The 24,669-nt window shown below is 33.3% G+C and overlaps 1 protein-coding gene across 5 annotated transcripts; it reads left to right on the plus strand.

The window, feature by feature from the left end:
* Positions 1–621: 621 nt before the first annotated feature.
* LOC120623713 (dynamin-1-like protein) lies at positions 622–19,116 on the plus strand. 5 transcript variants are annotated; one of them, XM_039889895.1, is made up of 15 exons: positions 622–875; positions 1,952–2,096; positions 4,437–4,645; positions 5,055–5,265; positions 7,157–7,266; positions 8,016–8,153; positions 8,880–9,120; positions 9,711–9,856; positions 10,988–11,131; positions 11,759–11,938; positions 13,302–13,373; positions 14,772–14,843; positions 15,592–15,715; positions 17,800–18,011; positions 18,880–19,116. In XM_039889895.1, exons 1-15 carry the CDS (start codon positions 774–776, stop codon positions 18,934–18,936), a joined length of 2,163 nt encoding a protein of 720 aa, XP_039745829.1. In that variant the 5' UTR covers positions 622–773; the 3' UTR covers positions 18,937–19,116. The 5 variants fall into 5 exon arrangements, with proteins under 5 accessions (XP_039745829.1, XP_039745830.1, XP_039745831.1 ...); XM_039889896.1 differs by lacking the exon at positions 13,302–13,373; XM_039889897.1 differs by lacking the exon at positions 13,302–13,373 and having other exon boundaries at positions 11,759–11,920.
* Positions 19,117–24,669: the final 5,553 nt, after the last annotated feature.

The raw sequence follows: 24,669 nt of genomic DNA on the forward strand, positions 1-24,669 counted from the left end.
ATATTATTACGTTAATTAAACCTTTTTTATTTAAATAAAATATTTTTGATTAATTTTAATATTTATCGTTAATCACTACTGCAGGGCTAGCACGGGTGGGAGATAAAATTTTTATCCCCCGATTATATCCCCTGACAAGGGATATAATTAACGTGCCCATCAGCTAAATCACTGGAACATGGAATAGGCGAAGTTTACCCCCGTTTATTAATACACATATAGTATTTGGGTATTATATCCACATGTGCGCCAGTGCTCTGAGAGTCAATAAAGCTGTGGGAGAAGATAAATTTATATCCTTTCCCCGGGGATATAATTGTCTCTAGCCCATGCTAGCCGGGCTGCATTTTAGTTATTTTTTTGTCCATACGCCAAAGAAGTATAACTTCTAACGCGTGTACATAAGTACACACACTCTTTTTTATAAAAAAGTTTGGGTAGGTATATAAAGAATGTAGGATTGGCACTTGAGTGCACACATAAAAATGTGCACCGATCTTGGTGGAGTTTAGGATCCTGTTGCCTGTGCACAACCCACTACCCATCACTGACCATAGATGTTAGATGGCAGATGATAATCTATGATAGATTTGCCTGTCATCTTTATTCTTTATAGTCTGTTCGCCATAAATCAATATGGCCGTCTTTTACCGGTCGGTTTATATGTTTTGATGATTTCTAATTTAGATTCAAAGTCGTCGGTCGTCATAACAAGTGAATCAGTGCTGATTATCTAGGATAATTTTCTATCGTTAATTAGTGTGAAAATAATTATGGAAGCGCTTATTCCAGTTATAAATAAGCTTCAAGACGTTTTCAACACCGTTGGAGCTGATGCCATCCAATTACCTCAAATTGTTGTACTTGGGACTCAGGTTATTTTATTTTTTATATCTCTTGGACATGCTATTTTTGTTTAGAAAAACCTCAAAGCGCTCTGGAGTCCATTTTTTGTTCGAAAATATCGTGACGGTTATGTAAAGATGTCACCGAGATTCTTTGTCCTCATTATGGTCTGTTGGACTTCCCTGTCAATGACCATTCACTGGTAATTGAATGTTGATTGATATGCAAAAGTGATATAAAATGTACCGACGGAAAGTTATTATTTTTTGCTGCATTGTAGAATTCTGTAAATTTTGCAATTTTCGTTATGATAGAAAATAGCAGTTCTTTTATTGCCTACCAGATAATGCAATATTCAAAATAACACAGGGTTAAGAAATATAAAAAACGAATTTTCTGTATTGGAGCATCCTAAGGAATACTAGCATTCACATACAACTGTTCCCACTGAAGATGAATACAGTTTCTGGCCTTTCGAGAAATCTTTCAGGAATTCATTCAGTTTGGAACTTGAAAGTATACTTTGTACTAGTTCAGGACATGCTCTGTCCTTTTACCCCATTTCATTGCAATCCACTGAGCAACTTTACTTTTCTTAAGGAACCAACACATCTTAACAAACTTTCACATGCATGTTATACTTTTAAAAGTGTGTGTCTTCATTTGTTTATCTGTTCATTTTATTTGCATCATGGAGCACAAAGAATTCTCTATATGTTAACTAGGTACTGTGGGGCTATAATTTACAAACACAACCTTAGTTACCTGTGGAAAGCTTAACCAATCTATATCAAAATTTTGCATGTAGTTGGAATTGCTGTACCTGGAAGATCAACATAAGATATTTAAATAGGATGGTTCCTGTGGGATTTTTGACAAATACTATTTTTATATTTTTAACAGTGTTATTAACCACACTTTGAGTAAATATCAATTTTATAAATTTAAAATGCATGTTATAATTTTCCATTTAATCACTAAGCTATGGCTCTCCTTCTGAGAGTGTTTTAGTGAGATATTTTTATATGCAATTTATATTTATAAAAATGTTATTTTATTTATTATATAATTTATAGTAAGTTGCGCAAATCTTACATTTTTGCAGAGTTCTGGCAAAAGTTCTGTAATAGAGAGCCTTGTTGGGCGTTCCTTCCTACCTCGAGGTCCAGGCATTGTTACAAGACGCCCACTCATCCTGCAACTAGTGTACAGTCCAAAAGATAGTAAAGAACATCGCTCTGCTGAAGAAGGTATCTAATATCATCCACATGTTTCATTTCAATATTATGCTTAGCTTTTTATCTGTATATTGACAAAAAATTATCTTATATACTGCTTGATAGTGAATTATTACAATAATTTGAGGATTATTATAGAATTTTATCTGATATTGGTGACATAATTCTTATACTAACCTGTTTTTTTTCTAATAATTTTCATAGATTTTATTTTCAAAAATACAAAAATGATATTTTGAACTTTATAGTGCCTAAATTTTACTAGACATCATACTTGATACTTATGACCATGTCTCAGGATTTCAATAAAATACAGTCACAAACTAATTGATTTAAATTATGTATGTTTTTTTATTGTTGCAAAGTCTTATAACATACTTGAAATTGAACTTAAAATCAATATATTATGACACCTTAACCTAGTTTTGTGTAACAATGATGATTCACAGGTGATTACCAATGTTTACGTTTTTTTTTCATAAAATACAAGCCTTTGTTATGCAGCTCTTGATTATTCAATTTTCATTGTCATTCTTGTAACTGAAGCAACTGATCTCACAGTATTGTGTTAATACAATCATTATTTTAACAATGATGAGTTGATGATTTGAACTAATTATTGTTTTTATTTGCTAATAATTTAATTCCTCCAATAGTAATAATCATTGCTTGTATCTTTATGTTCCATTAATTATGCTTAGTTAATTATTGCTAAAATGTTCATTCCTCACTTCTAACTCTATAAGTGCATTCCAAAAATGCCTATACTCTGCATCTGTTCATATTATTTGTTTGTTACTATCTGTGTTTTGAGATATTAACATGGCATAACATCTGAGTAGTTGTGCAGTGTTTGGTCACAGTCCAACTCAAATCACTTTTCAAATGTTACTGATACTGAAAACAATGCTGTTGTATACAGATGATTAGCCACTTCTCTTTTTCCTAAACTAAGAATACATAGAAATTTTTTTTATTCTAGTACAAGTCAGCCCTTGACTGCAGTTTCACCTGGTGGTAAGCCATTATACAGTTTAAGATGGAAGCGGGCTAATCTGTTAGGGTGTTATATATAGGTATAGGAGAAATCGATTAGAGGAAAGTCTTTGTCGGTAGGATGGTAACTAGCCACACTAAAATAACTAGCCAAACCAGAGAAAATTCAGAAATTATAAATTTTCAAATTGCCCTTGCCAGTATTTGAACCCTTAAAAACACAGCGCTTACTACTGAGCCATGAGGCTTGTGAAAACAATAAAAACACAATTATTCTCAAAACTTGGTAATATTTATTAGAGAAATAAAATGCTGTATCTCTCATGTTATATAGATATTCTTATAAGTTACTAGCTGACCCCAGATTTGTGAATCTAAGCCATCCAGGGTGCCACCCAAACGCGTACCGAAAAATTCACTCAAATCGGTCTAGCCGTTTAGGAGGAGTTCAGTGACATACACACACATACAAGAAATATATATATAAAGATATATATATATAAGAGTATTGATCTCATTCAATTATGTGTTCTTAATTAAGCTAATGTATTTTTCTTTGTGTTACTAGTAATTGTGAAATGTAAATTGATTATACACATACATATAACCACAACATGTTTTAAATAGCTTGACTCACTCAATAAGTAACATGTCCTATCACAAATAGTTGATTTAACCTTAGTACCTACTTTGTATTATTACTTTGATTTGTCTATAAGTATATTATTTTGATCACTTCAGTATATAGAAACCAGGAAACAGGAAGTGTATCATGGAATCCGTTAGTTCAACTGTCCCAAACAATTATACCCAAAGGTTTGTATTTCATTGCAATGGACATTATATATTCTATCCATGTCCATCAAACAAATAGTCATTATTCAATTTATCTGTAGTTTATAATGAAATGGTTTTGTTTTGATAGCAACAAAACTTATTGTTTAGGCTATTAAGTTACTAGTACAAAAATGTATATTGAGACTTCTAATTACAAATTAATGTCATGTGTGTGTAATGCTATTTGGTTTAACTATAAACAAATATTTTACTTGTTTTTATTATTGCTTCATCAATAACCTATAACAGCCTACTGGACTACACCCTCCCAACAGGACGGTTTGCCCATAATCACCACGCTGGGCAGATTGGTTGGTGGGCCCAGTAGGTGTTAGTAGTAGCACATATGTTGCTGCTGCTCATTCTCTGTTATATTTCCGTATAACGAATTACTTATGAATACATTTTCATTTATTATCATAAGAGGAAAAAGGGAAAATTAAACAAATAACATCCTTCCATGTTTAGCTTATTGTTGAATGGGTATAGATATTTCAACTTTGTTTTCTTTTGTTTTAGGAACTGTAAATTTAGAAGAATGGGCCAAATTTCTGCATACAAAGGAAAGGATCTATTCAAACTTCGACGAAATTCGACTAGAAATAGAAAGGGAAACAGATCGCATGGCCGGCAGCAACAAGGGTATATGCCCCGAGGCGATAAATCTGAAGATTTTTTCAACCAAAGTTGTCAATTTGACACTTGTAGATTTGCCTGGAATAACAAAGGTAATATGCCCTGATTCTGTGGAATTTCACAAATGATTTGATAGGTAACTAAGTGCTCTGTAAATAAAAAAAAAAATGGTCATAACAGCCATCTAGGTTGTAGTTTCTCATAAAATACTAATTTGTCTGTAAACTACGCATTATTTTTATTACGACTCACGCACCTCTAACTTTTCTAAGTTATGTGCGTTTAAGTAATTAGAAATATCACTTGCTTTGACGGTGAAGGAAAACATCGTGAGGAAACTTGCATGCCTAAGAGTTCCTGTTTCTATACCTGTCCAATTAACCCCTTCTCATTGTAGGAGGAGACCCGTGTCCTGCAGTGGGCTGTTAATGGGTCGATATGATGAACTCCATTACCTTTTTTAAAAAAAATTGTGTCATAATAAGAAACTGACTTTTGCAGGTGCCCATAGGTGATCAACCCGAAGACATAGAAAATCAAATTAGGAATCTTATTATCAAATATATCGCCAACCCTAATTCAATAATACTGGCGGTCACCGCCGCTAACACAGACATGGCAACAAGTGAAGCCATCAAAATGGCTAAGGAGGTGGACCCTGATGGTAGGAGAACATTGGCTGTGGTTACAAAACTTGATCTCATGGACGCAGGTGAGCCTTTTTAAGACAAACAGTTGTCATTACCGTATGGCGATACCCTTTTCATATAATCTTCAGCGACAACTTCCAGAATTAAAAAACATGTTTATTAATGTGTAATAAAAAAATCAGCTTCTGTGTGTGTTTACTCGAACAGTACTTTATCTTAATATTTAAGCAATTTTTTTCACATTGCATTTCTTTATAAGAGTGTTTTTTTTTATATAAGTACTTTTCATACCTAAGTTTCAATGGAAATGGGAGTACAAGAAGTATAAATGAGTGCACAGCTAGTATTTAATAAAAAATTTAAATTGTTTCATTGAAGTTTTATGTGGGTACGTAATACATGATTTAGATCCCGATTGTAAAATGTATACATAACTTTTCGTCAAGTGGCTCTTCCTGTAGCTATTACTAAAGATAGATAGATCAATATCAAGTTGTCATACTGTTATGTGCGACCTTTACATGTGTTTAGTTATACAATGATCATTCTTTGGCACTAGATTAAATTTTATTCATTAATAACAGTGCCAAAATTTGAAATCACTATTAAATCATTGATTATGTATCGTGGTTCTTAAATCAACACAAGCAATATCCACAACTATTTTCGGATTAAACTTAATTTAAAACCATTCCGTGCGGGCATGACTTGGACAGTATTTAGTTTAGTTTTACTGTAACATAATTGATAAACTTATTTTATTATTTAAAAAAAAACAAATCGAATCTAGCATTAACGAATAAATCATGAATAAATCATTTACATCAGGTTTAACTAGCAGTCTTGTCGTCAGATATGTGGGAGAAAAAATAACAAGGGATGTGTGGATATTCCATCCAAGAAACTTTTCGTTCTGATTGTTGCAGGATGTATTGTTTCACAGATCATACCTTTGCTGTCTCACATTTCTAACTATCGTAACACATTATTGCTGGAATAGCTCCTTTTGGTATAACGCTACATGCAGTTCTGAGTAAAGTCAAGTGCAATTATTATTAACAAATAAATAAACTTTTTTCAAATATTTATTGCTCAATGAATAATACCGAAAAAGTAACACGTCACATAAGATTAGATAGCAAAACCATATTAATGCAGGAAGGTATACCAAACATTTAAAAAAAATCATTGTATGACTAGAATCTGTTCAGCTTTTATCCATTTATTATTTAGCTATTCGGTTTTTATTGCCCGAGATAAAATACAGGAAATATAAAAGAGAATGAGTTGTACGTTATATATATATAAAAGAGCGCTACGCGCTTTGATATGGTACACTTATGCGCTGTGCGTTAAATAGATTTAAAAGTATCACATTTAAGGCTTAGATCCGATAACTATGTCTACACATTTTTTCGTCTTATCTCATTGAAATAGGACGAGAATATGGTAGAAATAATTATCGCGAGCGCGCCTGTTAGGGCTCTACTATAATTCTCTGTGTAACTGAAATCAAGGATTATATTTCGTTACGCAAAAATATTGACACCTTTTTATAAATGAACAGATTGCGCTATCTTGCTAGCCGGGCTGAAATCGGCACTCCGCGATGTTCGTGCATATACCATTTCCAATTTGAACATTTAATTCCCAAAAACTATCAGCTTAGACTCTTGTGACCTTTTTCTGTCTGAATCACACATCACATTACGGTTCATATGGATTTGCGATTAGATTTAATAGAGAAACACGGCCCTGGGGTGTATTGGCGCTGAAAAAAGCGCAATATTCTCCGCGTAAAACAATTATATACCATAACTAAACAAGAACTAGTCGGTCTTCAAGTGTAAAGAAGACATGTTGCGCCGAACTCAAAACATCAAATAAGGCCAAAAAGAAGAGGAAGAAGTGGCGCGAGCAATAGTGATTTAGGTACAAATAACTATATTTCAGGAACCGACGCGATCGACATCCTGTGCGGACGAGTGATTCCTGTCAAACTGGGAATCATTGGTGTCGTAAATCGATCGCAGCAAGACATCATCGATAGAAAAACAATAACGGTAATAAAATAAGGATATCTACTGTCATTATTGTATTTCCAGTGTTATTGTATCTGTTTCTAGGGCGAATACGAAATGCAATGAAATCCATTATAGTATGTAATGTAATGTATCTACTAAAGTGAATAATGTGAAAGGTGCATATTCTTTTAATATTATATTACCTTGAAAGTAATATTATGAAAACAAGATATATATATATATATAAATAAATAAATAAATAAATATACTACGACAATACACACATCGCCACCTAGCCCCAAAGTAAGCGTAGCTTGTGTTATGGGTACTAAGATGACTGATGAATATTTTTATGAATTATATATACATAAATACTTAGAAAATACATATAAACACCCAGACACTGAAAAACACTTAATGCTCATCACACAAACATTTATATATAGGTGTTCAATTACCCCAGTAACAAACACTCTTGATAATTTCAGAAACCTGATCAGTTTTAGCATTTATATTTTTTAAATAATAAATTAAACACACACGTTACATTATTACATATACGTATATCAATGGATATCTGTGGATATTAGTATTGTACTATTGCAGTGTCAGTAAACAGTTATGGAGCAATGTTACATTATGCCCTATATGTGTTCTCTTACGAATATCAATAAATCTTAAGACATTTTCACATCCAAAAATAGTAAAAGACGTGTATCTACAAACACAATAAATATAGCACGAGTTAATCAAATACAGTTTTAAATAAAATAAATGTTTCCTTATAGGATGCCTTAAAAGATGAAGCTACATACCTCCAAAGGAAGTATCCAACGATAGCTTCACGTAACGGCACGCCGTACTTGGCGAAGACCCTAAACCGGCTTCTTATGCACCATATAAGAGACTGTCTACCGGAACTAAAGGTAGGTTAGTTAAACTAAGTGACACTGTCAATGTTTTTAATTAACGAAAAGCCATTCTATGTAGCCACCTAAAAAATTATCACTGAGAGCTTTGTATGTGCGGATGCATAAATTTTGACAGTTATTCCAAGTTATTATTTCTACTGGAAGCGTGTTAATCTCATCGTTAACAAAAAAGTTGTATTTTGGTAAAACATAATATGTAATATTTTGGACATTTTATTTCATGTTTATGTATCTTTATTAGTATTAGTGTATGGACTGACCCAGTTACTAAGATTTATAAAAATAGTAATCGATAATCATAAGGTTCAATAAAGATTATGCACTACCCCATCCCTACTGGACATCTGTCAAAATTAAGTAATAAATAAATAATCGTCCTGAATAAGAAAAAACATAATCGAAACCGTTAATTTCTATTTCAGCAGAGAGAGAGATAATTTATATTACTTATCTCTACATTGCGAGCAAATAATAAATAAAAAAAGGAGAAACAGATTTATTTAATTTTAAATTTATATATAAACATGTCTTCATTGTCATTCGCGACTAGTAACTCCGGCCTTTCTTAATAATAAACTAGGCTTCAAAATAGGTATGAAGTGTTTGTCTCACTTCACCTTTTAAATGAAAGAGCATGAAAGAGCGAAATGAAATATCTTAACTATTACGACGTTAACTACACTAACGACACTAGGGAATAATGTTAAAGTTTAATTCCAGGTACGCGTTAACGTGATGATATCACAGTTCCAATCATTGCTCAATTCGTATGGTGAGGATGTATCTGACAAGTCTCAGACCCTCTTGCAAATCATAACGAAGTTCGCCAGTGCGTACTGCTCTACAATAGAAGGCACAGCAAGAAATATTGAGACTACTGAGCTATGTGGCGGTGCTAGAATATGCTATATCTTCCACGAAACTTTCGGACGCACACTGGACTCTATACATCCTTTAGTAGGTCAGTAAATTTATCTTCTTTTCAAATCACCAATAAGCTGTGACAATTGAATACTTTTAGTTTGGGCTTTCCTATTGTTTTATTGTTTCGCATATTTACATAATTTTCTTTCGTAGTAGTGAAACCGTTTTAGGTCATTGCTTCTTTATGATTTTGTTTGATTTGTGAAACTCATGTAAAAAATGTTAGAAAAGTTAGTTGCTCCTGCGCCATACTCGTACGAGCAATAAAAGTGCAGAGCACTTTGAAGACGTTTATTATGATATTTAAGTAGCGATTCTGGCGACGTCTTCCGCCCACAACTTCTTTAACTTTTTTGAAGTTGATTTTTTTACTCTGTTTTTAAGGGTCGAAACGTAATGTTAAATAGTTTATCAGTATGCTTCCACATTCTAATGGGAATTTCATTTTATTTTTCCACGCGAAACCCTCATTCTTTTTCAATAATAAAAGCAGTCTTAGTTACTCCATAAAATCAGTAATCTGTCAATAAAAGTCCCGACAAAATAGGTCTACCGCTTCGGAGGTTAGCCAGCCAGAACAAAATGACATACCAAAATATGATTATTAAATATGACATAACTGTGCAGGTTTAACACGCATGGATATTCTGACTGCAATAAGAAACGCTACCGGTCCAAGACCAGCGCTGTTCGTGCCAGAAGTCTCATTTGAACTGTTGGTCAAACGCCAGGTCAGAAGACTGGAAGACCCCTCATTGCGCTGTGTGGAATTGGTAAGAGACTACTTGCCATATTCTGAATCATCTATTAATTACGTTACAGGGTTTAGGATGGGAAAATAAAGACATGTTTTATCTTTATCGATAAATAAAAACATGTTTTGCATTGTCTTTTGAAATCTCGTTTTCAATTTTACTAGTACGTCGGCTGAGAAGCAATTTGACCGATATAAAACTTACATTAAACGAACCACCATCTTGAATAGCGCGCCCGTTGCTTTCCCCTAAGGGTCGTAGCGAGATGTTAAATAGCCTATCTCAAGAATAGGACCAATTAAATGGCAGTTACAGTGAGTGTGTTCTATCAAACAAACAAAATTCTTCAGCTTTATTATAAGTATAGATTTCAAATTGTTTTCATTAAATTTCCTGGACGGTTAACCTATAATAATACAGATTTGCTTTATGTATGTATCAATTCTGGATGGGTTTTATCCTGTGACCTATTAAGGGGCGCTGTAATTATCAAATTTAAATTCAAATCTCTATTTGCGTGATTGCACGTTAACAAATGTAATCTTATAATAAAACATTACATGTTCCGTGCTACAATCTGCCATTCTTTGGTATGCAAAATATAATTTATTATTAATAACACATTAATTATAAAATTATTTTTCCATTTTATATAAATGTCAGAAAATTAAGGTAACAAAATTAAATAAAAATGTAAACTTAGTATTAAATAATATATAGTAAACCAAAATATAAACCTAGAAAAACAATAATTTAAACCTTTAATTATTGTTTTACAAACACCACACAGACCATAATAATAACTGTTACTAGGGAAACTAATCTTTAGGGAAATTATATATATATTATTTTTTAAGTGTTCCTTTTTTGTTTCAACTTTAATCTTATCTTTACTTTTGTTTAATTTAATTCCGTGTTGTGTACACATACTTTGGGTTGTAGCTTAGAACAAAACTTGTTATTAGTTATATTCAGATCTAATTTTAGTTATTACCTGTTTTGTGTACCTAATAACAATAAACAATAAACTAGGGTTTTATTGTTTTACTATGTTACAAGGATGGTATTTCGAGTCTTTATGTCTATCTGTGTCTTAATACTTAACTAATTGTTTTACTAATTGTTTAACTTACTACTAATTGTTTATAGGTCCACGAAGAGATGCAGCGTATAGTACAGCACTGCGGTACGGAGGTACAACAGGAGATGCAGCGCTTTCCTCGGCTGCATCAACGTATCGTGGACGTGGTCACGCTACTACTGCGTACTCGTTTGCCTGCTACCAATGCCATGGTGAGATACTTCACATTTGTTATGCAATCCTGGTATCATATATCGTAAAGTCATGTAAAGTACTTTATATTACAACAAGCTTCTACCCGCGACTTCGTCGGCGTGCACTACAGAAATGGGTCTAAAGCTTCGCTCGAGTAAATGTCCTTTTCCATGCATAAAAAATTTCAGAACTGTCTGCCCGCGGCTTACTTCGAAAACAACTTTCAATTTTCCCTCGGGAACTTCTTAAGGAATCGGGATAGAAGGTAGCCTTTGTTCTTTTCCATGTGAAAGGCTACATGCATGCCAAATTTTATCCAAATCCGTTCAGCCGTTTTTGTGTGATTGTGTAACAAACATCCACTCTTTTACATTTATAATATTAGTGGGAAAGTAGGATTAAAAATACGCTTTACACGACTCTGTTCTTTATAATCCCAAAATAAAACTACTATACGACATCCTGGTTAGATCTTTCCGTCTCCAGTGTTGTCCAAAAAACTACACGATTTGTAATAACTCGGGCAACTAGAAAAGTCCTAGAAAAGTTTGCGTCCCGACACGGGTTAGACACGCCTTAAGTCAATTAATCTCAAATTTCAATTTAAAATTAGGTAATAAATTGTGTTTTATTGTTATTAACAGGTTGAAAACCTAGTGGCCATCGAGCTAGCGTACATAAACACGAAACACCCGGACTTCCACCGCGAAGCCGCCCTCGTTTCGGCGTTACTGACGAGTGACGGGCTCGTAGAGGAGCACGACCGAATGTACAGACAGAAGAACCCTCGCTCGACACCCACGCCGGTATCCTCAATTTTCAAAGTATATATCGCTTTTAATCTAGCATGGGGTAAGCAGTTGTGCTAACAACTACTAACAGGATGGGTAAGTAGAGCTTAGTTCACCTAATAATTGGATGGTATTATGCAAAAAGCTTTATTTTGGTTTCTCCCATATTTCATTAGTAAGCTTTTTGAACGGCGTTATGCAATGAAGCTCTAAATAGGTTCTAAGTTTTTTTTGGTTCCTTTTGGGACATGGCCAACGAAAGTCATTAGTAAGAAATACAGTCCTCTATGCTAGCGGGTATCCTCAGTTTTCAAATATTCATCGTGTATATAGACTCGAAATAATACTTCACATGCTTAAGAGGTATATTATGTACTGTCTCTGAGACTTATCTTTGAAAGCGAAAACCTAATAGTTTTTGAGTAAACCACTGTTTATTCTTAAAGAAATCAGATACAGCCCTAAAATCACATGCAAAAATTGAAGTCATGTGACTCCTGCCACTTTATTAGATACCCGTCGCGTAGTGTAGGTATAGTACCTACACTACGCGACGCTTGTCGGTCTTTTATCTTCAATAAGGTTGTCATAAGTAAACCCTTAAAATGTAATGAATTCGTTTGTATGGACATTATTTCGTAATACGTTTACACGTTGTATATATTGATTAACCTCTATGATAGGATATGGAGTTGTGCTAACTGATACTAACAGGGTGGGTAAGAGGAAATATATTATCAACTTAAATATATTATAAACTAACTTATCGTACGGTTTAACCCAATGTAGTCAAACTTCTATATATATATGTCCTTGCGTGTTAAAATTTTGCCTGTAATGGTTTGATCCAAACATACCACTATAAAATAACATAGATCAATTTTACCTTTATGGTATAGGGTTTCGATAATCGAAAACAACTAACGATTCTGCATATAACCCTCATACCAGGTTGGTGGCAAGCACGTAATCTAAGATCGAACTGCTAATCTAGAATGGGTATGGTAGTTTTTAGTGTTCCTTACCCAAAAGGGTAAAACTGTGCCCAATTACTAAGACTGCTATCCTTCCGTCTGTCTGTCTGTCCACCTGTCACCAGGCTCTATCTCGTGAACTGTGATGGTTAGAGACTAAATAAACAGAATAAAATGAAAATAAATATGTATGGGTGCTCCCATACAACAGGCATGATTATTTTTTCCGTTTTCACGGAAACTTTTGTGCGCGAGTTCGACTCGCACTTGGCCGGTTTTATTTTACCCTGATTTAGTTTCTACACGAAATCGTGTCGGAACGATAAATATCGGCACGTTTTTGTCATAGGGTTAGAGCCCCGCCCGAAGCGTGCCACAAGACTTAATTTCCAACTATTCTTACTGTTGCGAATTGTTTGTAGCTATTCCTTCGCCAAATGGGTGAAAGAGGGTCCATACTGGTATTCTTGGCAAAGGTACTGGATCGCGGTCAGGTAACCTATCGTGAGCTTACTTCATACTAAATAGCATTTCATTGTTCCATAGAGCATTTTTAAAACGTCATGCCATAGCTTTGAAACATATGGGCTCTCTTTCGACAAGCCGTAGCTGTAGTTGCAATATTAATGTAGCTTGAAAATCCTTTAAAAAAATTCACTTTTCATCAGTTGCACGGGGTAAGGAATTGTACTAAAAATAGTGGATGGGAAAGTATGAATTTTCAAACTTGGTACTGGTAAACTTTGTCAATTGTGTTGTGAAGTTTTTTTATAAAACCAAAGTGTGTTTTATGTGAAAATCGGATAAAGCTAATGTTGCAGTTCTAAAATGGTGTAGATACGTACCGATTTATATAGAAAATTTGCAATATTATCTTAAAACATAACTCAGTTCTGTGCGATATAGCCAGTGTACAAAAAGTTCATAATAGTGAAGAGTTGAAATAGGATAGATCCTTAGTCACTTGCAACGAACGCGCGGCTAGTCTCCACATCTAAACTTCCACTTGAAAGCATCCATTTTTATTTTTTATAATATATACTCAAGCTGATTTTCGTTCAGAAACGTACTAAAATTTGGATCGAGAGATGTGTGACTAGGTTCGCTTAGATTAATTGCCCTCCCCCTATTACTATTAAATAATGCGATTATAATTATAATAAACGCATAAATAAGCAAAACAGGAAAGATAACAAGATCGGTAATCCGTGTTTTATTTGACACAAGGTTGTTTATGTTTGCTATCTTTAAACAACGCCATTTCTCAAAATGTTCGATTTAAAGGAATTTAATTCTGTAAAATTAATAAATTTATTGTTTACACATTAGATCGTGAGTAATAAATATTGCAACTTCAGTAGAGCTTTAAGGTAGAAAAACATTCAATACCCCCATCAGATACAATATATCGACATATCATTACTGATCAATCAGTTTAAAAAATGCATGGCTTATTAAAAGAAGGGCTCTGAACCGGTTTTAATTTAGTATTAAATTTTGGTAAGTAACCGGTTCTTTGTTTAACCGGTTAATTCATTTAAAGTTTTCTCAACGAAATACTTCATAATGTTGAATTAACCTTAATAAACCGGTGTAGGATGATTAAAAAAAACCGAAAATTTAAGAAGTAACTGGATACTTTCACAGTATTCCACTACTTTTAACGTATTGTTTGATTTTTTATGCTAGTTTTACTCATCTTTTGCAATGGGCGTGAAAAAACACAAAAAGAGATACAAATTATGAGCTCGATAAACTTTCTGTTAATTTAACCGGTTAAATAAGTTAACCGAAACAGTTGAAATACCAGGTTTACTGACCGAAACGTGTTCTAAGCCTTGGTTATAAGTAACGCAGTCACATGACAGAGACATGGTATTGTGATGTTTCAGCATGTCCCAGCTATCACCGACGGTCAGGACAGATCACCGCCTCATCCTAATGACTCTCCTATGACACCTCAGGTATGACATGAGCAACCCAATTAGCAGCTATTAAATTTATTAATGCTCTTTGGACACGGACAAAACGAGATTATATCACGGCTAAAATGTTCATGCGCATGGGGATACGTGCAAAGTATATTAATTCCGTACAGGATTGACGCGCTTAGTAAAACAAAATAAACTAATACTTATATAAGGTACTTAAAAGTTAATTAAGAGTGGTATTCGAAGTAGTCGTAGAAATGAAGTTCAAAGAGCGCTTGCTTTTGAGAACGTTAAAAATTTAAAAAACTACAAAAATTTACAAAATATGTGTATCACTTTTTTGGGCGAGTTAAGTGCTTGCTATTATTTATCACATAAATATAATTGAATATTTAAATATATACCAATCTTAAATTATACAAATGAGTTTTAAATTAGTCGGTAATCGAAATTATTTTTTAATGTGACGAGTGAAAAACGCCCCTAAGATCCTCCTTCATTAAGATCGCCTCAGTAGCTGAGTCACAGACGCACTTATGCTTTTATATAGATTAGTATGGCTACAATAGATTACGATTTTAAGGAAATGGGCATCATTATGGTAACATTAAAAATATTAATAGGTAAGCTTTTACTAAACTTTTATCCATTTTTATAAACTGATCCCTCATATTTCTACTAACTCCATACTGCTGTTGCTGAAATAATGTTATGTATTTGAGTTTGCATGTTCTTACGTTAAACACTCCGATCTTGATATACAAAGTTAGCATACAAATAGGTGAATGGCAGTCCAGAAAACAAAGCGATGACTCCACAGAAACCTGTAAACTTGCTACCTGAGGTGCCGAGCCAGACCTCCAGGAAGCTCTCCGACAAAGAACAACACGACTGTGACGTTATTGGTGAGAAAACTTTTGAATTAAATCGCATTAACCATAGATGTTCCATGTTACGAAATGTTACACTTTTGTTTGTGGCCAATGTATTTGTGTGTGTAAATCTGAGAAGCGATGGCAATAAAATAAATGAAATTTTATTGACTAATTGACATATTTCAAAATATCAAGTGAAAATGAATACAGAGTTTCTGCCTCTTTTCATTATTTTTTTAACTTTCCATTCTAATACAGTATTTATTTTTATTTCTATGGAACTAAAATGACAATAATGCTTCAACTTTATCACCGATCAATTATTAGTACTTTGGTACAACATCGACGATGCGAGGTATACTTTATGGCATGATAAAATTGTGGTTAAGTGCGCATTTTCTGCATAAAGCTTCGCAATGCGTTATTCTCAATTAAGGCGCAGAAAATTGGCCTCAAATGAGTGCTTTGTGTGAAATTTTCTAATTATTCGATCACGTAAAAGTTAACTACTATTTGTATGAAATCAAAAAAGCGCCATCTTGTAACAATATTGTTTTCCAGAATTTTAACTAGATGGCGCAAATCGTAGTTAACTTTCACGCGATCGAATAGAAAGTAGGTAGAAAATCTTACAGTAGGCATTCTGGAATTAAGCGCGTAATATTTTGTTTTAGTAAATTAAGGTGTAATAGTGACGCAAAAAGGTTGTTTTTATGTAATGGTGGCACTGTCAATTTTATATAGCGATTGTATATGGGAGTATGAACACATCTCGAGTATGAGAAGCTATAAGTGATGTTGTATCAAGTATTAGTTGGCCGATGATTTACTTTTAGCCTGATATAGATATAGGCATTTTACTAGTTTTCTCTTGTGATGCTAGGTGGACGGAGCGACACTACAATCCAAAATTCTAACACAAAGACCATTGAAGGCATCCGCATGATGCATTTGAACCATATGGGTGACTTAGTGGGTGAGACTACCGATAGTAGCGTTGCAAATGCTTACTCAATAACCATTCTCTTCACAGATAGGTTTCCGACCACCTTCCATCTAAATTGCTTATGTGCTTTCCGCTTATTGTTGATCACTCACTGCTGAAAGATTCGCACGGAACTAATTTTCCTATAACGAAATGTGAATTACCGCTGTGAAAGGAATCGACTACAACAGAAATATTTTATTCTGTACCCTCAGACAGACGGAGAGGAATAAAAAGTTCGATCTGCCCCCCCGGCTGCTCGAGTGGACAGATCAAACGAATTATTTCCGATCCGTCCCTCCACTGTTTTGTTAGGTGAAAAGACGTGTCAAGGTCATTCGAACTTTGCCACCTTACGATATAGTGTACTCGTGCTTCTAAGACAATTTCATTTTCAGACATTGGGACAGATTATTTCAGTAAAAAAACCTACTGACACATTGAAAAAAATGATTCGGATGAAAAGTTTAATTTGGGAAGCGTTTTGGATAAGATTTTGCGCGTAAACACAGTGTAAATGCTTTAAACACGAAACTAAATATATTATCTTATTAATAGGTATTCCATATAAATATTTAATAAGAATCTTAATTACAATTTGTGAATTTAGCTACATTTAAAATCTCAATGTTTTTCTTCTCATTAATTACGAGCACTTCACTGCCAAACATGCACATGCAAAAAATTATTTTAATTTATTAGACTAGGCACACTACACTAACTTGTCTTATATTGTAAGCAATCTTTTCATTACTTTTTAGTGTAGTCTGTTTTAAAAATATAAAAAGAAACAAGTGCGATAATATAAATGAAATAAACAGAATAGAACACAATCGAATAAGATTTTCTTCATGCATATATGTTACTAAACTGAAAGTAATAAAAAGATTGTTCACATTAAAAGACAAGATAGGTCAATAGAATGTACGTAGTATGATCACTATTAAGAACAACAAAAAAAAACCCCCGTTGCTTCAATGAGGCAATTTAATTTGTAATTTTCAACTTCTTTTTTATTTATGTTATTTGTTCTTGACAATAATAATTTAAATTCCATCGAATATTCACGGACAGCGTTAGGACCATCATGTCGTAACCCTTAAGTCCCAAGTCAAATTTTTGTTTACAGAGCGTCTGATAAAATCGTACTTCTACATCGTACGTAAGTCGATCAAAGACACTGTACCGAAGGCTGTGATGCACTTCCTAGTGAACTATGTCAAGGACAACCTGCAGTCGGAGCTGGTCACGCACCTATACAAGTCGGACCAGGCCGACAGCCTCCTCAACGAGTCCGAACATATCGCGCAGCGGAGGAAGGAAGCCGCTGATATGCTTAAGGTATCGTATATGAAGTATATAATTTTCAAATTTATTGCTATTTATGTAGTACTAGCGACTCGCACCAGTTACATTTAGATACCAATGTGGAGCAGTTTGGAGTTATTAAATGTAGTAAGACAATAACAATACACACATCGCCATCTAGCACCAATGTAAGCGCAGCTTGTGTTATGCGTACTAAGATGACTGCTGAATATTTTTATGAATAATAAACATAAATACTTATAATATACATATATATCATTTACGGTTCAGGCTATTAAAATATGGAACGCCCTGCCGTTAGATATCCGTGAGGTACAGTCGATTGGGACCTTCAAGAAACTAGTGAAGGATCATTATTTGTCTCTATCAGCCGAACCTCGCTGAAGCGGATCATCTTAAGTGTGTAATTTTACTTATTTATGTATTTCATATAAATTGAGGATGTTATCTATGTATATTTATATCTAGGTATTTATGTTATATATTTTATATTTAATATATTTATATGTAATATATATATATTTATATATTACATTTAAATATATTATTATATATTATATATCGTGCTAAAATTTTGAGCGGTGCAGAACTTTTTGAGTTTTTGAAGCGTACACAAACCAACATAACATTTTTATGTATATAGATTATTATTAACACCTACGCCTTCGGTTAATGAACTCAGGGCGGCACTTTGCAAGACGTGCCTCTTGCATGCCCTGCGAAGAGCGCCTATGTTTACAGGCGATAGGTTTCCGCTCACCATCAGGTGGGCCATTACTGCGTCTATTACTGTAAAAAAGGTCTTTGCCTTCAGAGGCGTTTGACATTGTTTACTTTATTGCTGAAGAAAACATCAACTCATACCCATATTTGTTTGCAGGCTCTACAGCGCGCCGGACAAATTATAAGCGAAATTCGCGAGACCCACATGTGGTGATGGTCAACCGAACAAGAAGACTCTAGTCTGTGAATTAGTGAATTAGAGCTTAGAGCTCTGTACATACATACTCGTGTATCTACACTCCATTGTTTTTAACTTGTATTATAATGGAAACAATCTTTTCGTAATCTTTTAAGTGTGAAGTGAAGTATGTGTTAAAAATATAAATTTATTGCGGTAAAATAAATAAAAACAAATCTTTCTTTCAGTTTATATTATTTCTTAAAATGAAAAGAACAAAAAGATTGTTAACATTATAAGAAAAGTAACAAAAAATAGACTTTAGGTGAATTTGTGCATAGGCATTTTTACTTATTAATAAAAATAAACTTTACATACATTTGCTTCCGCGCCGGTTATATTTTCTGCGGCTCCCCGCATCCCGCTCTCATGACAATCCGGCTTTGTATTACTTCTTAAGTTTTGTATTTTAAAATACCAAAAATCTGAGCCAAAGCGGAGAATATCGGAGCAAATGTGTGTTAATGACCTTGAGGCTTGATGCTATTCTTCGAATATGTGATAGAAATGAAAAATGCACACAAGGTAAATTACACCTTTTCTTACTATGACAAAGAGGATCATTTTGACCTATAATTTAGTCAGAAACTAATACTTATATTAGCGTATACCCAATTGCACCTGCACATGGCGTGCATAGAGGGTATGCAGTGTATGCAGATTATATAAAATCAAGAAAATCCCCAATACGAGTAACAAACACTTAAGGGTAGGCTTTTTATAACTGTTACAATGCCTATCCTTAAGTTTTTTTTAACTCTTACTGGAGATTTTCTTAATTTTATATCATCTGCATACCCTGTGCATACCCTCTGTGCACGCCACTGCGTGTATGTGTGGCGTATAAAGAATACATAAATTGTATGCGACTAATTGCCGCAGATTATTGAAAAATAAGCTTAATCTTCATTATATATTTTGAAAATTGACAGTTTGATAGGAACCTTGACTGATAAGCGACCTTCTGTATATCAATCAGATCCTTGTAATTTTTTTTTTAATATTTATTATCCATCTCTTACCCAATAATAAGTCTATACGGCACTCTTTAAGGGAACAGGGTTCTGTTGTCTCTGTGGGACGTTCCTAAGGCTTGATGATTAATGAACCTCTTACTTAGATCGCCTGTTGTTTAACATATTCGATTCATAAGATCATTCGCCTCTAGGTCTATTTTATTAGTGTTATGAACACTTTTTGAGACACGCGCTAAAAAACGCAAAAGTGTTTTTATGTTTTCCATTAAGTATTCGTTGTATTAATTATTCGAAAATATACATCAGTTTATTGGTTATTGTTTAACGCAAAGGTGGTTTTTAATTTTAATAATATATGAATAACCAGCAATGAAAAAAAATTAACAGTCATTAGCAATTGCACTAAATGTTGTAGCGCTTGTTTTTCCATTTAGTTTCCAAAGTTACCATTTCACTTTTAATCATGTATTTACAATTTTATTATGATAGTCAATATTCACGTGTACATTAGTCTATTGTCAGTGATATTAATTGTATTGTAACAACTTAAAATTATCCTCCTCGATATTAGAATGTTTAATGATTTTTTTAAACTATAATTTTTTTTTCTGTAATGAACTGCGATCGTTCGTGTGTATGTTTGTATAGATGAGTTTTGATTACTCATTTGTTATTTTCTCCTAAACAGGGCAAGGTAAAGTTTTAACTTTATTGTTTTAAACGTTTTTGAATTGGCTATTTAGATATTTCGTAATTTTTCATTCTTACATTAACTCATAGTTCCTCGTTGTTGATATCACGCATGCATTCTCGTCATTTTGTGTCATCGTTTAAACGTATTTATTAAAAAAAGAATTTTATCATCGCCAATATATTAAAGGTAGTGAGTAATTCCAGTGTTAGAAAATGTATTTATTGTTATAGTCCGATGTGTGATGTGCTTTATGTACCGAACGAAACCATTTGAATGTTAAACAAGATTGTATTTAAGTCTGTTAAAAATATAGAATATTGTGATGTAGTCTGGGTTTTTTTTTACCACATATACAAATGATTTCATTATTCCACCTACATATATACACACACTTTATCATTTATAATATAACGATTGGAGCTTAAAGAGCTAAAAAAAGGATAAATACAGGAACAAGTCCAAAATAAGGTCAAGAAAATTAACCTTCCGTTCTATCAAAAATTGCAATTAAAATGTATCGCGTTCAGATCCACAACCATATCTAACAAATTGGTGAAGTCCATACCAAATATCATAATTGGCTATCCAACAAAAACAGAAGTGTGGCCATCAAAACAAAATGAACGTACAAATTGTGATGCATGGTGAAAATGTATAAAGCCACTGATGAACTTCTTCGGAGAGTTCTGTCAACAGCCAATAACACGCAATAATTATAATACATTAGTTTAGTAACTTCGAATGAATCTTGTACTATTGACTCTAGTTTATAAATATCAAGATAAAGTATTTCGGATCTGCATTAAGGGTTTGGATAAATGAGGTTGGTGGAGGCGATATTTCCATTAAGAGCCCGTAGAAACTTGTCTGCGGGATTTGAATAGACTGCATTCAACTTGAAGGCGCATTAGCTTTTATAATTACAGTATGCGATTTCTAAACTAGGATTATGGCTTTACATAAAAATACGCAATATAAGACCCATGTTTTTTTTTTAATGTTATTAAAATTTCAAATGCAAAGGGAAGTAACGAGGGGAAAAAAACCATTTTATTATTAGATTTTTATTAGCTATTTTTGTTCATCAAGAAGTAACAAATATTAAACAAACAATTATCAAGGTATCAATTAAATGTTTATTTCGAACTTTTGAATGTAAAAACTTAGTGGTTGCAAAACTAAGCTGTGTATTAATACATCTTAAAATAAATGATATACTAGTTGTACTATTTCTGTTTAAAGGTCAATATAAGTAATTAGTAAATAGCACAGCCACTAAGGATATTTGCATCAAAATTACAACACATTTACACATACATCAATTCACAACAATTATTACATGCATACAACGTTATTGATATGGCGTTTTGTTTTTCATGGCAAGGAATTATTTTAATACCACCTATAATAATCTACGTTGAATACTAATACAACACATTTGGGACACTCGCTTATTCTATAAATGTTTTAATACAATTTATGGCTTCAGAGGGCTTACTACTATAGCTTAAACCAGTATTATTTTGGTATTGCTGGCGTATTTTTCATATTACAATCTTCAAGTTATAATGTATTCATTTTGAAATATTAGTGCTTATGCGATGGTAGTAACTACCATCTAGTAGAATTGCTACCATCGCTATGATGCGATAATTTGAAGTTCTTAAAATAAGGAGTATAATTCAGAAAAAAGAGCTTGAACAAAACAAAAACAATACTGCTTTTTAGCAAAGGTAGGCGTTATCGAATTCAGTGACTTTTTCAACGGGTTGCAAATTTTTGACCGTCCAGTCAATGCAAATTTTGTATGGAGATAACAGATCGAGAGCGGTTAGCAACTTTTAGAAGAGTTACTAAATACTGAGTATTTGGGATAGGGTCCTGATTATCTTTAACATTTTGTTATACACTCGCAACCACAATTAAGTCATCTTATGAATAGGTGTCAAAATTTAAGACTGGTTAAAGACTTCAATAGCAGGGAGAATTAGGATTCAGGACCCAGGTAATATGAATTATTCTCTTAGATCAATAATATAATAGACCTGGTAGTCGTCAAAGCGTCTGTGTAAAAAAGAGAAGAGAAAAAAGAAAAGAGTTCATTTCCTTTAAAAAGTAAAACGTTGCGTTTGCTAGTAAAAAGTCAACATGTTCGCGCCTTACGTCCGAAAACACAATTAAAGTAGGTATTACCGTCAATTTAATTGCATATACGTTGACTTTATACTAGCAATCGAAACGTTTTAGCGTGGTAGTCGTCAAAGTGACTGTTTAAAAATTAGAGTTCATTTTCGTTAAAAAGTAAAACGTTTCGTTTGCTAGTAAAAAGTCAACGTGTTCGCGCAATTAAATTGACAATAGGTATTACCGTCAATTTAATTGCATTTTCGGACTTAAAGCGCGAACACGTTGACTTTTTACTTAAAGACACTTATTATATTACAAAAGGCAAAACAAAATAAATACTGTCCACTTTTTCTGGTTTGGGACTACATATCTAGTATGTTATTGATCGAAGATTATTCTAAACTACTGTCTTATGCTCCATTATTTAGCACTATTACGGCTGTAAAGAACTTTTTTGATGGATGATAAACAATATCGGTCAAGACAACCATATACGCTGATTGTCTTCAATTGAAATAAGTTTAACAGTTTTTTTTTGAAACATTTACTATGTGATGTAGGCGTAACTTTGTGGAATTTCAATTGTAATACAATGCCAAGATCCGGAAAACCAGGGAAATCTTTTTATATAATTGTTGTTAATTGTAAAGTTAACGTCCTAGAGATTCTCGGTGTCAGAGCGAAACGTGGGTAGACAGCAAATTTTGTATGTTCTATTTTTTGTAGAGTATAAAGATAGCACCGGACAGAATTTCTTTGTTTTCGCCTATTATAGCAGAATAAGTTTCATTTTCAATGAATATTAAATATGTATTGTCGCCGCCCAACGATTGATGAGCTATGTTAATTTCAATTCAGCAAAAAAGAGATCAAACATTGGCAACTATAATTCTCGATTGCGCTGGGTATTACCTTTGGACCATCGAAATACCAATAAGGTAAGTATGGCAAGGTGTTCATATTAAATTGAAATCGAAATAAGGATCGAATGAAGATAGATAAGTTGACACCAAATCTTCAACCCAAAAGTTCCAAACGATCATATGAATAGCTTGCAAACTTCTTTGGTTCGTATTCAAAAACCGAAATCGGTCTCGGACTGAGTCAAATCCTCGATGCCAACTCTCCAAACGTTAGCGGCAACATTACATTTCTTGCCTATCTAAGGATTTCCTAACTCCTAAGGTAAACAGTAGTTACTTTATGTTTCTGTGGCGACTCGGAACACAAATAACAAGTTTTCTTACTAACTACTTATGTCTATTTTTTGAAGTGATATACATATGAAAAAAAATCAGATCTTAAATTTTTTACTCTAGTGGTGTATTTTATATTCGAATTATAACTATAAATACGGACATACGCATCCACGATTCATAATTATTTAGTAAAATATTTGGGGCATCATTTACCTGTAATAGTAGACTGCTAATTTCATGATAGGTATATTTTTTTATTTATTTACATTGATACAATTATTGGCTACTTACTTGCGCGAACCTAGTCTCTGAAAATATAATGTACATACTTTTATTTCGAATATTTTTAGCCCCGTTAAGTGGGTAGTAGCTCGTTAAAGAACAACTTGACAAGACAAGAAGCAATTGACAAGAAGCATGTCTAGAAAATCTCACATTAAATTCAATTTGCGCGCGGACTGCCTCATCGTATAAAATTTTGCATACAAAAATTAATATCAGGTCGAGTATTCAATATAATTTGTACTTACTTCAGTGTACTTTAGACGCAAAGGAGAGTTTCCGGATGGATTGTACAATTTAGAGCGCTATAACTAATGTGCCCGTATTTTGCTTTTGTTAGCGTGTCTTTATGTTAAAAGCGTAGAACTAACTGTTAAACTAACCTAACATGCGGTTATCTTACTTTGTAGGAAAAGTTAACTATAGTTGT

The sequence above is a fragment of the Pararge aegeria genome, chromosome 5, assembly GCF_905163445.1.
Source record: "Pararge aegeria chromosome 5, ilParAegt1.1, whole genome shotgun sequence".
Taxonomy (NCBI): domain Eukaryota; kingdom Metazoa; phylum Arthropoda; class Insecta; order Lepidoptera; family Nymphalidae; genus Pararge; species Pararge aegeria.